This window comes from Perissodus microlepis, chromosome 16, assembly GCF_051167445.1.
Source record: "Perissodus microlepis isolate ML-2025 ecotype Zambia chromosome 16, ASM5116744v1, whole genome shotgun sequence".
Lineage (NCBI taxonomy): Eukaryota > Metazoa > Chordata > Actinopteri > Cichliformes > Cichlidae > Perissodus > Perissodus microlepis.
In genome coordinates, this window is record NC_140476.1 from 3,969,229 (window position 1) to 3,985,908 (window position 16,680).

A 16,680-nucleotide genomic window follows, 5' to 3' on the forward strand; every position below is an offset into this window, starting at 1 on the left:
CCATGGAAAGGTTTATCACTCTGTCCTAAATCTGTCTTTAAACTTACTTTTTTGGTTTTTGGTCTTGCTTGCCTTAACTCTGTACCAAAATCCTTATTAGGACCACAGTCAGTCATAACATTTCTTCTGGACAAACATTTGAATGCTTGCCCATCCTACAAGAGGAGATGAACTGTTCTGCTCAGGGGAGATGGAAAGGCCTTACATGCTAAAACTAAACTAACCCTCAAACTAACCTGTAAAATTAAATCTAGTGCAAACTATGGATAGTGTAATACATTTCCCATTTCCTTACCATGATGCAAGTTGTTTTTAGTAAAATAAAGGGTGGGGATGACAGCATCAGCACACTCTTATATGTGTAGTTTCACTTAAAAATTCATTGAGTTAAATTTCACCCTATACTGTCTCCTTGTGGAAGACAATAACAGTGTTCATCATATTCTGTGATTCTTTTCAAACAAATAACATCAATACCACTTTCTGTTTGAGGAACACAAACATTTTCTGGTAATTGTATAACAAATTTTGTGTATTTTCTAGGTATGAAAACCCCTCACATTGTTGAGTGTGCCCCCACATCTTTTAGTATAACATGAATTAAGTATAGAATTGCTTATATGCTGGGTTGACAGATTTTTTATTTTCTCAAGTTGTCAGTAGCCCAAATTACAAATAAAATAACATTTTCAGAAATTAATTTCTCATCATAATAAATGCATCTCATAACGCAGTTAAAATGTAAGCCCTGTTTATCAGTAACCACTATCCACCTCTGTGAAAGAAATTTATGTCAGGTTTGACCTAATGTGTAACTTCTATATCGAAATTAGACACATGAGACAAGTGCGATTTGAGGGTTTTTTTTAATGCTTAAACATTTTTATTTCTAATATTAAGTATTGGCAGTACTGAAATATAACTTAAAACACTCTTTGAATATCAATTTTCAAACAAAGGATAACCAACTAAAATATGTCTCTGTCCTAAGATCGAGTGGAACTCAAATAGGTTTTAAACGAGCTTACTGAAAGTTCTCACCACCTGCAAATGGCAGTGTGGAAAATAAATCCAGAACATTACTTAATATGTCTGTGAAGGTTCTCAGTCATCCAGGTCATCGTAGTCAAAAGAGCTTGCAAAGAAAGGCGTCTGGACTTCTTTAAGTTGCTTGAAGACGTTTCACCTCTCATCCGAGAAGCTTCTTCAGTTCTAATGTATACCTGGCTTAGCAGGAGGTCGTCAGATAAGTGATAATTTGTACGTAGAAGCTTACAAATGGTCTGTCTGCACTGGTGTTAGGTAAAACAAGCCAAACATTATTTTTTGTTAGAAATGAAGTAAGCTAACTAACACCGGGAAAGTCAAGCAGTTTCTTTCATGTGGACTTCGCTACGAGGTAAATTTCTTACCTGTTGCTTTTGAAGCCCAGATTTCCCTTTTAACGGAGCCGTCCTACTGTTAGGTAGCAGCGCGTGTTAAAAATGACAGTTTGACTCTTCGGCTGTTTTCTAGGGGCCTTGTCACTCATGAGCCCTTAGAATGAGCCCCTGTCCACTGTTATAGTGTCCCGCGGTTTGATAACCACTGAGGGAAATCACAGTTGCCATCACAGAGCTTTATTTAAATCAGAGTCTCTGGTGTAGCCTGCACTCTGGCGCTGTCTGCAGCACACAGTGAGTCACTGCACTATTATATCTGGATTTCTGCTGCGCTGTTCGCCAGAGTGAAAGAGTGCACGCCATTTGAAAATGATTTTTCTTTATGTGTGTGCGTGTGTGCGCGCGCGCGCGCAAAAGCCACGCTTATGTTTTTTTTTCTTGTTTATTGTTAGGGTGGAGTTTTATTTTTATTTTTTTTTAATTGTCAGACAGAATCATGGGTTTCAGGCTGGAAATCAAAGGGTTGATGCTAAATGTTGTCAGTGTGTCTTCAGGGGGAGAAAGTGGTGATTGGAACAGACTTCAGTGGAGATGTAGGTGAAAGGAACAGAGGTCAAATTTGGAAGAACAGATGGAAGTGGGTTTTGCTAAAAGGATGAAAATGGCTGTGGCCATCAAGTAAAGTCAAAAATCGAATATATGGGTCCACAGTTATTGTTAGGGTGGAGTTTTATTTTTATTTTTTTAATTACGCGGACTGTATTCCCCACCCATGGGCGCAGGTGTGTCTACCTGCCATTGGAAGTTTCGAACGCGGAAGTTTGTAGGACTGTCATGGTTGCAGGGAGAGTGCGGCGGACTGGTTTAGCTGCTCTGTAAAACGAAATACGCAAAACAGCAGCTTGTTCGGGCGCTGCGCCTACACAGGTTTTCTGGACTTCCCGACCCGAGTCGTCAGCCGTACAACGACCCAATGGCATCTCCCGGACCGGGGAGTACCAGCGGCCCGGTGCAGGGAGCGGGGCTCGGGGAGAGCCCGTCGATGAGCACTGAGAAACTGAGCTCCTCGGCTGTCAATCGCATGTTAATGGAGTTTCTGATTTACTGCGGGAGAGCCGTGTTCATCTTCTACCCCATATACCTGACGGGTTACCTGGGCCTCAGCATTAGCTGGGTGCTGCTGTGCATGTTTGTGCTCACTTGGTGGAAGAAAAATCGCCAGTGGAAGGACGCCCGGATCGGATCGGCTATTGACTTTGTGGACAATGAAAAGCACACGATCAACACCGAGCTGAAAAGTTCCCTACAAATGGCATCTTGGGTAGGTTATGTGTAAATATGTGTACAATAAGAAACTGTCGCTCTGCATCTGTTTTGCTTTAGAGCACTTCAGCAGCCTGGCAGCAAAGCCTTTTAGGTCAGCAGCTCTCCAGTCATCGTAGAAAAAGCTACCATGTCATTTATTTGTTTAAAACTGTAGGAAATAGTATCGTTCTCCCTTGCACTGTTTTGCATAACAAGACACACTCAGGCTGGTCCATTTTTTATTGCACCACACTCACCCAAAAGAGTGACTCATGGCACGCAACAAGGGTTAGGACAGACAATGAAAGAGGTTTCTTCTAATGTTAGAGGAATTCAGCACGCACAGTGGCTGTGAAACCAGGCCAGATTTTACTGATGGCTGTAGTTTGTGTCTTACAGGCTTATCTGTTCGTGTGTCCATGACCATGAAAGATGCTGATGACAGAGCCCCTGATGACAATTAAATCAAAGTCTCAGTTCATGCAAGACATATTTTAAATACAGCACACCCGAATTCTCATTTTAAAGCAGTTGGATGAGTTCATTTTAAATGAATTAGATTTGCATGACTAATTCTATAATTATATTGCATAATTAATAAGTAATTCATCTTCTGCACTCTTCATGTCAGCATGTTGTGCAGACAGTTTCAACTGAGATTATGTTTACAAAAGCACTTCTAACTTTAATCTATTTTTTCCTAAAGGTGAATTTCACTGATGTGGAGAAGGCTCAGTGGCTTAACAAGGTATAGTACTGAAGTTCACTTACTCCACCTCATCTGAGCTTTATGAGGTATGACACCAAGTATGTGTCCCATCAACACTCTGGGGGGGTTCATTGATAAATTAGCTGAAAGCAGACTGAATGAGTGACGATCTTTCATTTAATTACTGTTAAAAAAAATCGTATTAATTGGCTGTGACTTTGAAATGATAAACAAAAGTTTAATACTATACGCCTTTTTGAGTTCACCTAATTTAAAAGTATACTGTAAGTAAGATTCCATTTACTGTTTGATCAAGGTGTTTCCACATGGTGTTTTTTGTTATGTGTTCAGGTGTTGGAGCAGGCGTGGCCCTTCTTTGGGATCTACATGGAGAAGCTATTAAGAGAAAACATCCAGAAGTCTGTCAGGACCTGCAATACTGCACTCAAAGCATTTACTTTTACCAAGATCCATTTTGGACACATAGTGAGTTGCTGTGATTTATGCACCATTCCTTTTTGTACTGCTTCAAGTCCACTTTAATATGCAATGAGTTTTGTGATTGAGTGAGTTTCTTTAAATGCTTCTTTATTTTCAGCCTCTCAAGATCACTGGAATAAGAGCATACACACATGAAGTGGAACATAGGGAAGTGATTCTGGACATGAACTTAAGGTCGGTCAAATACATTTTTAAAATGTAAATTCCAAGTAGTCTGCATGTTGTTTTCTCTTGCTATCATTTATGTCTGACCAGCTCAGTTCACTCTGCAGTTATTCTGGTGATGTGGACATCGACGCTCAGGTGAACTCAGCAATCACAGCTGGTGTGAAAGGACTTAAAGTGAGCATCTCATTTTTCTGTCTTCTCTCTATCTATCTGCGTCATATTCTTATTGTTCTTCTAAAACTTTCTTTAAATCTTCCAGCTCCAGGGGATGATGAGAGTTGTTTTAGAGCCTCTTATTGGTCAAGCACCTCTGGTGGGAGGAGTCACTTTTTTCTTCATTCGCCGCCCTGTAAGTGGCCACAGATTTTAATCCGTTATGTGATTAGCACTGCTTAAATCTCCAATTGATCTCCAATTGATTTTTTTCAGACACTGGAAATAAACTGGACTGGCATGACAAATGTTCTGGACAGCCCTGCTTTTGGGTAAGAAAATCCCAGAGGTGCTTTTAAATTGAATCATTCTCTTGTTGTCTCTTTAGGGTCATCCAGACTTTTTGATATTTATTTGTATCACTCCATCTTTTGCTTTACAGTTCACTGTCAGAGGACACTATCATAGACATCATCGCTTCTCTCATGGTGTTGCCCAACCGCATGTGTATTCCCCTCATAGACCAGGTCAAAATGGACCAAATGAGGTTTCCACTTCCTCGTGTATGTACCATCACATTTCCAATTCACACATTTAGCTTCACCTTATAACCAGCAGCTACTTGGATTTTTTTGAGTAAGCACAGTGAATTTTAAGACAACATACGTTGTATATGTATACTTTTTGCTCTTTTAACCTATTTTTACTTGTTAATTATACAAAGATTCTATCATTAATATGAATCATGTGCTTTTCCCTCATAGGGGGTGGTGAGGGTCCACTTGCTGGAGGCAAGAGATCTGGTGGCTAAGGATACATACATGATGGGTTTAGTGAAAGGCAAATCAGACCCCTATGCCACACTCAGAGTGGGCAACACAAATTTCAAAAGCAAGACCATCAAAGAGAATTTGCACCCAAAATGGAATGAAGTGTATGAGGTAGGCTAACACAAACACACTTCAGTGACACACACTTTGATTTCAGTAATGGGATTACTATTTGATTCTGCTGTTTTTGTCCCTCTTTTAATTCCCAGACAAACTTGCTATCAGCTCAAATCAGCTAGTTTTTAGAACAATTTCTGCACAACCGTCTCTGATCTGCCTAAAACATTTTGAACTTATATAATGAAAGCTGTGAAAGTTTTGCTTCACACATCAAATCATTTTCAACAGTATTTTTTTCAAAATTGATTTTAAAACATTTTTTAACTGCAGATATGTATCAAAAGTATTTTCTCTTCAGTTTGTGGTAAGGACCCGACGCACACAAAGGTCTTTGCTGTGCTGATGTTTTATTATATATGAAGGCACGCTTGCATCAGGAGGCAGCTCCTTCCTCAGCTCCTCCACTGCACACTCACATCCCCACCATCTCCACCATCCCCAGATATATATAGAGAGCGACAGTCGTTAGTCACAGCACGCACCTCCTCTGCCACACCTACGCAGGACAGACAAGATAACATTTTAGGCTTTTATATTTAACAGTCTTTGAGATATTCATGTTCAAACATTGCTTCAGATTGTACACAAAAAGGCTTGAAAGTGGCTCAACAGACCATTTACCTAAAAATATATATTGAAAAGTATCTGATGGTAAATGGCCTGTATTTGTAAAGCGCTTTTCTAGTCCCTAAGGACCCCAAAGCGCTTTACACAACCTGTCATCCACCCATTCACACACTGGTGATGGCAGCTACATTGTAGCCACAGCCAGGGGGGGCACTGACAGAGGCGAGGCTGCCGGACACTGGCGCCACCGGGCTCTCTGACCACCACCAGTAGGCAACGGTGGCAGTGAAGTGTCTTGCCCAAGGACACAACGACCGAGACTGTCCAAGCCGGGGCTCGAACCGGCAACCTTCCGATTACAAGGCAAACTCCCAACTCTTGAGCCACGATCGCCATATGCAATTTTAGCTTTGCCATATGATATGCAAAGCTAAAATTTTTCAAGAATCATTGTATATGTTCAAATTTGTAAAATTTGTACGTAACTCGGAGATGGTTGAGCAGATGGCCTGTGCAGATTTGATGCGATCATCCTAACACAGACGTTTTTCTTACACTGTAATCCCGTCTGCATCATGCTACTGAAGACAGAGATGCTTGTTTTTGCTTGTAAAAAACAAATAACTCATTATTTGAAGATTACAATTTATTAGTATCTAATATCCCATTTTCTATAAGTAATCTACTAAAAACCTTACCCATAATATTTTAAGAAATCAGACTCATTAAACTTGAAAGACATTTTGAGATATCTTTGTTTTTTTTATGCAGTTTGTTGTCCATGAAGCGCCGGGCCAAGAGCTGGAATTAGAGCTCTATGATGAGGACACAGACAAAGATGATTTTCTTGGAAGGTATTTAGCAAACTTGTGCCATTTTGTGTTACCTATGATTTCTTTGGTTCTTAGCCCTCTGCTGATATCAGTAAAAGGCTGAGGTTGTTGTTGTCATCCCGCCAGGCGGGCAAAGGGGACACTTGAGGTTGTAAATGTGATGACCAGAAAACGAGGTGACGTAGGAGCTTTAAATTGATACCATAGCTGTATGCACTACAAGTCATAGATGAGTTTGAATCTCAGTAACCCTGACCTCAAGGTCAAGGTCAGAGGTCAAGTTTTCTGAAAATTTTGTGACCGCAATAGCTCAAGGAGAAAGTCACCTAGCAGTTTAAAATAGAAAGGTGCATCTAGTTATAGGCAGAAGGGTAGCACTGATAGACTCCGGTATTTCTACTTACCTCATCATGCTGGTCTGAGTCCCGGTGCAGAGCCACGTCTGCCTCAGTGCATTTTAAGAACCAGGCAACAGTTTGAAACTGTTGAGGTCTTTTTTATGGTCAGAAAATCGTATTGGACAGAATCTGTGGATAGCATCAATCATCTTGTATTAGTCCTTCCCAGAGTCATTGACATCAGTGGATTTGTAGCTATGAAAGTGATATAAACACGCAGTTCTGACGCATTATTGACGTTATGTTTTTATTTTACATCTATTTAGATATAACCTCGATTTGGGAGAAGTGAAGAGGGGAAAACAAATGGATCAGGTGAGCTCTTTTATCCTGAATAAGCTCAGTAACCTCTATAACACAACATTTCTTATCAAATGCTCTTGTATGTGTTACTATTTTCTATAGTTTTGTATTTACATTAAAGCTTTTGAAACATCCTCTTATTCTCCCAGTGGTTTGCTCTGGAGGATATACAGCACGGTGAAGTTCATCTTAAGCTCCAGTGGTTTTCCCTTCAGACTGACACCAGCCTGATGAAGGAGGTACAGCAGCCCAGTGTTTCTTCAGTCTCGCTAACATCCGCGTTCATACATTTTACTTTGAACTAAAAGCTGCGGCGGGATGTGCACTGCGCTCAGCTGCTCCATAAATCCCATTATTTTTCCCTCTCCAACACTTTCTTCCAGTCCACCGACAACCTTGCCTGTGCTATGCTTGCAGTGTATCTGGACAATGCCACTGATCTACCAGTAAGAATCTTCTAATGGGAAATATTGCTGTTGTTGTAAGGCATTGATTCAAGTGTGCTCAGCTATATTCTTCCACTTCTGTATAGAAAGATGGCCGTGAGGCTGCAGACCGTCATAAACATGGGAAGAACCCCAAAGAAGAACGGGTAAGATAAAAGTGTCGTTGCATAACTGATGCCAGTTAATAAAATTGGCGTCATTTCTGCATTTTCTACATTTCATTTTGCTTGTTCAAAAAAACCACATTACATAATTTATTTCCTTCTTAAGGGTAAATTGAGAAGATGTTTGCCTCAAAGTGTGTCGTTCACATACGCAGATGGTTGTTTTCTTTGACTGTCCAATAAAACTCTCGGCTTCTGTTTCATTTTAACACTGTGCAGTTGATAGCGCTTTCGTATCTTGATGTCTCGGTCAGATTAGCTTTCTCTTGTAGTTCTAGGTGTGGTTGTGTCTGTGAAAGCTGGTCCTTCCAGTTTGTCTGGTGCATGCCTGTCATTTTGTATGGGTGTGTTATTGTCAGCTAGTTTTCATATCACCTGAGGCTTTTCCAGGTTAACTTTCTCACACTCGCACAACTCATCAGGACTGTGCTGAGAAAAACTTAGAATGATGTTTCTAAGGTAACAATATTCACATTTTTCTTAGACTTTATGAATAAATATGAATCCCATCCATCTGATATTTTGGGCAATTATAGGAAACTGTGGGAATTATTTAAGAAAACGTTTTTACTCAGAGCGTTTAAGCTTCCACTTTGTGCAAGGTGGCATAATTTCATTGCCTCTGACTGTCCTCTGCTGGTCGTAGGATGAAAAAGCAGTCAAAAGTGTGTGAAAAGTAAAGTGTGAGAGAACACTGAGTGTCTTGAGTTAAGGTTTCATTATCCTGAAATGCAAAAAATGAGGGTTGGCCATTGTAGTGTGTGTGTGTGTGTGTGTGTGCCTCTAATGAATCTCAGCTTACACTTCTTTTTCCCACACATGTCCCAGTTTCTGTGGTGTGTTTGCATTTAATACTGGGTTGAATTCATAAGATTCCAGTCTGCTTGTTGACAAACACCCAACGTTTGTAGAACCCACATAGAATTTCAATGACAGAAGGCAGACTGCCGCTGAGTGTCACATACTGCAGCCTGCCTGTCAGGTATGCAGTGATCCATGAGATAAACGACATGTTTAGTGAGATTTCCTGTGGCTTCTGTCTCAGTAGAAACTGCTGAATCATGTTAAATACAGTTGAGAAATTCCAGAAGGTGATCTTCACCTTGTAGCTATGATTATCTAGATCTTATGTGGATTTTTTGTTTTGTTTTTCATCATCAATCCATCCATCCATCTTCTTCCGCTTATCCGGGGCCGGGTCGCGGGGACAGCAGCCTAAGTAGAGAAGCCCAGACCTCCCTCTCTGGGAGGCATCCTTGTCAGATGCCCAAACCACCTCAACTGGCTCCTTTTGAGGTGGAGGAGCAGCTACTCTACTCTGAGCCCCTCCCAGATGGCTGAAGGTCTCACCCTATCTCTAAGGGAGAGGCCAGCAACCCTTCATAGGAAGCTCATTTCTGCTGCTTGTATCCGCAATCTCGTTCTTTCTGTCACTACCCACAACCTCAGGGACATAGATCGACCGGTAAATTGTGAGCTTTGCTTTTACAGACAGCTCTCTCTTCACCACAACAGCGTCCGCATCACCGCAGCTGCAACACCAATCTGCCTGTCGAGCTCCCGCTCCCTACTCCCATCACTCGGGAACAAGTCCCTGAGATACTTAAACTCCACTTGGGGCAGGATTTTTTTTTGTTTTTTGTTTTCTTTTTTCACAGTTTACACAATTACTTAGTTATTCTTAATATATATATATATATATGTGCTCCTTTATAGACATTTTTTATTCACTGTGGTTTTGCAAATGGATGGCATGTGTAAAAAATCTGTAAAAAGGATGAAATCAAAGGTAAACACTGACTTAAGCTCACAAGCACAGGTTTGGCCACAGCTGAAGAATTCATACCGTATGTCTGTGAAGGTTCTCAGTCATCCAGGTCATTGAAGTCTAAGGAGCTTGGAAAGAAAAGCGTCTGGACTTCTTTAGGTTGCTTGAAGACATTTCACCTCTCATCTGAGAAGCTTCTTCAGTTCTAGGGTAAAATGGTGGAGAGTCCCACTGGGTTTAAATCTGGGACTCTCCGATCTTAAATCTGGGACCTAAAGAAGTCCAGACGCTTTTCTTTTCAAATTCATACCGTAATTATGACAAAATTTCACACGAAAAGATGATGGACTGGATGTAAACTGCGACTTAACCGTTATTAGAGATTTACCACTGCAAGTTGGTAATTCTGGTATTAGTGTTGACATAGAAGTCAGTAATTAGAAAACTGATCCTCTCACTGTCTCACTGATTTGCTTTATTTTCAGCTCACAAAGAGAGTCGCCTGCCCCAACTCCTTTGTTGAATTTTCCATTGACAAGGATGTTAAGAAAAGCAAGGTATTGCTCTCACTGCTGATACGTCATTTTCTCCTTTAAATGTTTCTGTTCTTTATATTCCTGTTCATATGTGATGAATCCAGATGGTTAGACTTGCTGATTTGCTACCGTTTATCCACTTTACAATTTTGTTTATATACAGTAGTTATGTTTGTGAACACTTTGTGTGATAATATTTCCCCTTTGTTCATAATGTAGCAGATTATTTTTTAAACCAGAGAATGGTCTACATTGAGGAGCTTTATTATGAAATATGTTAGAAAGCATAGCAGGTATATTTCAACTAAATTCTCACACACACACAAAAATCCCACTTATGACAGAAACGTGTCTGTCTGTGGATGTCTCAACAACCAAACTTATTTGTTATTTACTTCTGTGGGGCTCCAGTAAGAGAAGAACAGAGATTATCTATATTTCACTGCTCCAGATCCTACGAGTCACAGTACTGTCAACAGCATATTTTAAAAGAAAATATTAGTTGTGTAATGTTTTATAGATTTCATACCGTAGCTGCTATTAAGAAGGCATTTAATAAATTCACTTTAAGCTCAACATAATTAAACCTGAATGAAGTACTACAGCATTTGGGCTTGTTTTTTGCCAAAGTTCAGGTGGTAAAACACATTTTAGTCATTTCTAGTTAAATCAGAACTTTTAGTTTTAGGACTGACTTAGCATGGGGGAAAAAACTAAAGCCCACCAGCAACTCTAAGCATTATTTTCTCTAAAGTGGCCTAAAATTAAAAATGTTTGACTATTTTTATTCTAGAAGCACTTTGACCTTTGATCAGTAATATATATAAAGTCTGTGTTGTAAAAATAATTCCATTGCAAACAAGTAGCACAGTAACTGTCTTAAAATTAATTTTTTTTTTTTACTACTCGATTCACTGTTTCCCAGGTTGTGTATGCTTCCAAAGACCCGGTGTGGGAGGAGGGCTTCACCTTCTTTGTGCGTAACGTCAAAGCTCAGCAGCTCTCTATTCAGGTTTGTTTTCTCTCTCTGGCAAAAAAAGCAACAAAGCTATTTGCAAATTTATTTATTTTTTTTTTTTTACATTTTTTTTAACATTAAAGAAGTAAAGGTTTCTAATTGTATTTACCATATTCTTCAATCATTATTTTTCCACAACTACTTTATGATTCTAAATCATATTCTGAAACTAGATTCTTTCAATCTGTCTGATCTCCTCATGAGGTTAATGTAATTTGTATTTTTCATATTTTCTTTGTTCATGTGGTTCAGGTCAAAGAGCCTGAGAAGAAGAATCCACTCGGTGTTCTCAACTTGCCCCTCAGTCGCCTCCTCAACACCTCCGACCTGACTCTAGACCAGCGCTTCCTGCTGGAGCGCTCTGGAGCAACCAGCCAGATCAAACTGAAGGCCACTCTGAGGGTGGGCATGCATACATAAACACAAAGCAAATGATCTCTGTTGGTTTCCCCATTGTGTTTTCCACCTCTCTCATAAGTGATGGTTTTAGCCACAGTAGCATTGCTCATGTCTTCAACTCACACAGATTCTTAAATTGGAAGAGCCTCCACCCAAGCCTATCGTCAATCCTCCTTCAGAAGTCAAACAGCAACAGACCAAACAAGCAGGGAATACCTCAGTCTCCAATCCCTCCAACGCTCCATCCTCTTCTAACGCAGTTTCCTCCAAAGAAATTCCTGTTGTCTCTACTCCGAAACAAGTGCCAACTTCACCAAATGAAGGTTATTTAGCTCAACGCCGTGGCTCCTTCCAGGCGCCTGAAAACAGGAAGGAATCATCTTCATCAGCAAACTTGCGTCGGTTCGACTCTCACAGCCTGCTGTCGGAGAACTCCATTGCTTCATCACGATTCGACCTGTCAGATGGAGCCACCTATCCCGAGTGAGACTTTGTTCTCTGCATGTTCTGTTAATGTCGACGTCTAACCTTTCTAGAAATATGGTGAACTGAGGCAGTTGCTGCATTTTTGAAAGAGTAGAAATAAAAGTGACCTTTGCATATTTGTTTCTCTTTAGGGCCATTAGGAATCATCAGGGTTCGTTTGGAGAGATTGAGCTGGTTATACGCTACGCATCCCTGAGACATAAGCTTGTTGTCATTGTTAACAGGTGCAGGTATGTCCCAAAAATCTGTCCTCAATAGTATTTAAGGCAGTAAAAAATGTAATTAAATATTCAAAGCTTAAATACCGTGGCCTCTACCACACAGGAACCTATTCCCCTGCAGCGAGAATGGCACAGACTCTTACGTCCGCCTGTATCTCCTCCCCGACCAAACCTGGAAGCATCGTAAGAAGACGCATGTCAAGAAGAGGACAACTAATCCTGTCTTCAATGAAAAGTACGCTTACTGGATTCATTAACCATCTTGCACTAATTTTTTCAAATAGGAAGAATTGACAATTTATAGTTTGCAGATTGTGTATCTTTAAAGCTCAGCCATTGACATGGTTTCCTTTTTGTCCCAACCTGCTTTCATCACAGGGTTGAGTTTGACGTCTTACTCGAGCAAGCACAAACTAGGAAGTTGGATGTGTCTGTGAAAAATAACAAGATGTTGGTTTCCAGAGAGAGAAAGGACATTGGCTCGGTGGGTAATTATACTTATAGATCAGATGAGCTACTCATTTGGTAGTGATTCCCTGAAAATATAAATAATAAAATATGTAACTATGTACAATGGGGGGGAAGCATTAGATCCCCTGCTGAATTTGTAATTTTGCTAACTTAGAAGGAAATGAACACACTCTAATATTGATGCAGAAACACAGAATATGAACCGAAAGTCCAGAAAAGAAAGCATTACATCAAAGTGATAAATGATTTACATGTTGATGGTATGTTTTGAGTCACTGTCATGTTGGAAGACCTATCCACAACCCACATTCAGTGTTCTGTCTGAAGGAAGGAGGTTATTTTATGGCCCTGTTCATTGACCCCTTAATGTGCTGAAATCGTCCTGTACCCTTGGCAAAAACAAGGGAAAAAAGTCTCAAAGTATTATGTTTCCAGCTCCGTGCTTGACTTTCTTTGGGTCATACTCAGCATTTCCTTCCTTGTAAACATGGAGGAAACTGATCCTGTAGACAGGTGTGCTTTATAAATATAATGAATTGACATCAGTAGTATCTTGATTGATTGACTGTAATCACAGTAAATTGGTAGGAGCCAGAATAATGGCTTGGTTTTAGTCAATCAAATACTTATTTCAGTCAATGACATGCAAATCAGTTTATAACTTTTATGATTTTTTTTCTGGATTTTTGATAAATATTATGTCTTTAAAATGAAACTACCATAAAAAATGAGACTGTTCATTTCTTTGTGTGAAACGTACTTCCCTTTCTATATTTCTGTTCCTGACCCAAGCTTTAAAACTACTTGCAGCCGTCCAGTGCCACTCTTTGCCTCCTAGTAGATGAACCTATTGTATAATAAAGTCCTTGGTAACTTCCTTCTTGAGTTATCACATTAACAAGATTCTCAAAAAACTTGAGTTTTGAAATCCACATTGAAGTTGAGGTCACTAAGATTCAAAACTCAACTTAAAAAAAAAAAAAAACTCAACTTGAAATTCCTACATCGCCACTGGTGTCTGTCTGACGACAAGACCCCAGAAAGCCTTTTACAGCTGTGGGGTAAAAGGTTGTTAGTGAGACTGCTTGGTGCACGGTGATTTGTCAGACAAATATGCAACCTTTCATTTTCCAAACGGGCTCATAACAGTTTTCTTTTTTATTGATCCCTTTCATGTCAAACTGTCTTTGGCTGTCACTCTTTTGCAGCCTGTTCCAGATAATTAATGGCACTTTTGCTTCTGTCCACAGGTAATAATAGATCTATCAGAAATAGATCTAGTCAAAGGCATCACAGCGTGGTAAGGGGACACTTTTCTTTTTGCATGGTTTATGTGACACTAGCTACAAACAAAATGTTAGTAACTCCTGGTGTGTCGCTCTGATTGCCCCTTTGCTGTGGGGCACTTTTTTCCTGTTTCTTTTTTTTATATAACTTCCTGGACTATTGCTGCTGTTATGGAAGTTTTATAGCAATGTAGCATAAACAGTTTTTGTACAATTTCCCAGATGAGTGTAATTGTGGAGGGCATAGAGCCTATCTGCCTGATGGCAGAAGGGAATTAAAACAATAGAGGATAACCTTTGCTAATTTTTATTTTATACTTATAATCACATAAACGTCCGATATTTCTTTTCTCTGAAGGTATGAGCTCACTCTACCCGGGCTGAAGAAGTGAGTGTAGCATGTACAACTGAGAGAAACTTCAGCTTGAAAAGCTGCTGCTGCAACCTCTGCAGAGAAAATGACAGACGTTCATACTCCTTACTCATCCGAAACACAGCAAACCAAGATTTGTTTTTGTGTGTGTGTGTGTGTGTGTGTGCTTTTTTTTTTTTTTTTTTTTTGTGTAACAAAAAAAGACCCTTAATAACAATGAAAAAAAGGTTTGTGCAAGAAAAGCAATGTCTATATTTTGGTTATTTCATCTGAACCAAAGTTCATCTTTAGTGTTATATTGTAAATAGATTTATTGACAGTTTTTATATATATATTGGGGGAAATCAGGTAAAAGCCAAATGTTTGTTACAGCAATGTAGATGAGTGAGTGCATGGTGAGGAAGAATTACACACTTTGATAAACACTGAAATGCACGAAGTCCCACTAAGCAGATTTTACATTGAGGCAGCTGAGCTGTTCTGCAGCTCATTGGAAGTAAAACTGCATCCAAGAAGGGCACAAGCCAAGTTCTTTGGCCTCAGTTACTGACTCAATAAGATATCATTCCTTTTAAAGCTAATCCTCTCGGACCATTCAAAATAACATCTCAGTACGCCGTCATTCTCTTTATGAAGGACTACAGTTCTGAGCTAAGTAGTTAATCAGAGGTTTGACATAAACACTTTAAAGAAAGATTTTTTTTTGTATTTATGTATTATTTAAAAAAAAAAAAATCTCAATTGTAGTTGGTAAATTTGTTACAGCAGGTGGCAGAATATTTTTAGTAGAACTGTCTTCAGACTACCAGAGATCTATAGTGGATGAAGACTTTGTCTTGGCTAATAGTTTGATGTTTTTCTGTTTTACATTAATTATTGAGCAGGGAAGCTGTTCCCAGTTGTTTTTGAGCTGAAGCTAAAAGGGACATTCATTTTCAATTCATATTTATGGCAAATAAATATCTTCAAACTGATACATGGTTGATTTGACATCATTTCAGTGTGAGATTGTGATTGTGAAAAGAATAAATCTCTTCAGGCAGCTTCCCAGATGACCAGCTGGTCACGTTTGTTAGTCTGTTTAGCGTCCAAAGCTTTCCAAGATATCCTTTTCAAATTTTGTGTGATGGTAGATAATATGCATATCCAAAAATAAAGATTGTAAGTGTCATGATCTTGGGTCTGGTGAATATTCTCTATTTTGTGGTTCTCGTGACTTAGTCTTTTGTATTTGTAGCTCCCTAAGTTAGCTTTTGTATTTTGTGATTTCTAGGCTTTAGATTTTGTTACTGTGCCTCCCTGAATTCCTTGTGTTATGCCTGGTCGCCCTAGTTTCCATGTTCGTGAATTTCTTATTTTACTTTGACAGTCCTGCGTCTATTCTGTTTCACTTTCTCCCTGTCTCATGTGTGTGATTAGTCCCAGCTGTGTTCCCTGTTCCTGTTTCCCTCGTTACCCTCTTGTGTATTTTGCCCTCTGTCTTCCTTTATCTGTTGTTGGTTTGTCTGATTGTGTCCCTCCATGTTTCCAGGTTCCAAGTATCATACAGTGTTTTGTAGTTGGTTTTTCCAGTAAAGAAAAAAAAACGTGCAAAATTGTGAACCGCGTTATAGCGAGGGACCACTGTATTGCTATTTTATTGCTTATTATATTCCTCGCACTGTTTGCAATTTCCACATGCTCTTATATGAGTGATGGAGTACAGTACTACTTTTCAAGGCTGACTGTACTCTAGGAAAGAGTCGCTAGGGGGCAGTACCACCACATATACAGAGTCGGCTTGCTAATCTAAACAGGCGTTCCTGTTTAGATGATTTGTGATCCTGTTTAGTTAAACATAACATAACACCGAAGAGGAAAAGCAGTTGAAGCGTACATGCGCGTGGGTCCTCTTGTTCACAGGCTTTAGGGCGAGTTAATTGGTTACCTAGCAACGGCGCTGAGTTTCTCTAAAGAGTTTATGATAACTATGAACCTTTACAGATAGTTTAACACATGTAAGTGTTAAACCAGGGTTAACACAGGTACGTTCAAAATACTACAGCTGTCTGTTTCTTCTGATACAGCATGCCCCTTCAAAACCATCTTGCTCGAGGTTTTAATCATCACTGTCAATTCATTGAACACTACCTGAACAATGACGCAGCAGGCCAAAACTGAGGGAAACTGAAGTGCCTTTAAAAACAATCACTCCAACAGTATTGTACACAGCTCTTTCATATTATTCATGATATGCAAGCTTT

General features: G+C 39.6%; 1 protein-coding gene across 1 annotated transcript; it reads left to right on the forward strand.

The window, feature by feature from the left end:
• The first annotated feature begins 1,948 nt into the window (after positions 1-1,948).
• LOC146370233 (extended synaptotagmin-3-like) lies at positions 1,949-15,611 on the forward strand. The gene is made up of 23 exons (XM_084908776.1): positions 1,949-2,703; positions 3,394-3,435; positions 3,748-3,882; positions 3,995-4,071; positions 4,170-4,239; positions 4,325-4,414; positions 4,495-4,550; positions 4,661-4,781; positions 4,983-5,159; positions 6,507-6,589; positions 7,233-7,281; positions 7,419-7,508; positions 7,653-7,715; positions 7,802-7,861; positions 10,133-10,204; positions 11,109-11,195; positions 11,454-11,603; positions 11,728-12,083; positions 12,218-12,316; positions 12,411-12,542; positions 12,686-12,791; positions 14,029-14,078; positions 14,423-15,611. The coding sequence occupies exons 1-23, from the start codon at positions 2,356-2,358 to the stop codon at positions 14,454-14,456; spliced, it is 2,547 nt and encodes an 848-aa protein (XP_084764902.1). The 5' UTR covers positions 1,949-2,355; the 3' UTR covers positions 14,457-15,611.
• Positions 15,612-16,680: the final 1,069 nt, after the last annotated feature.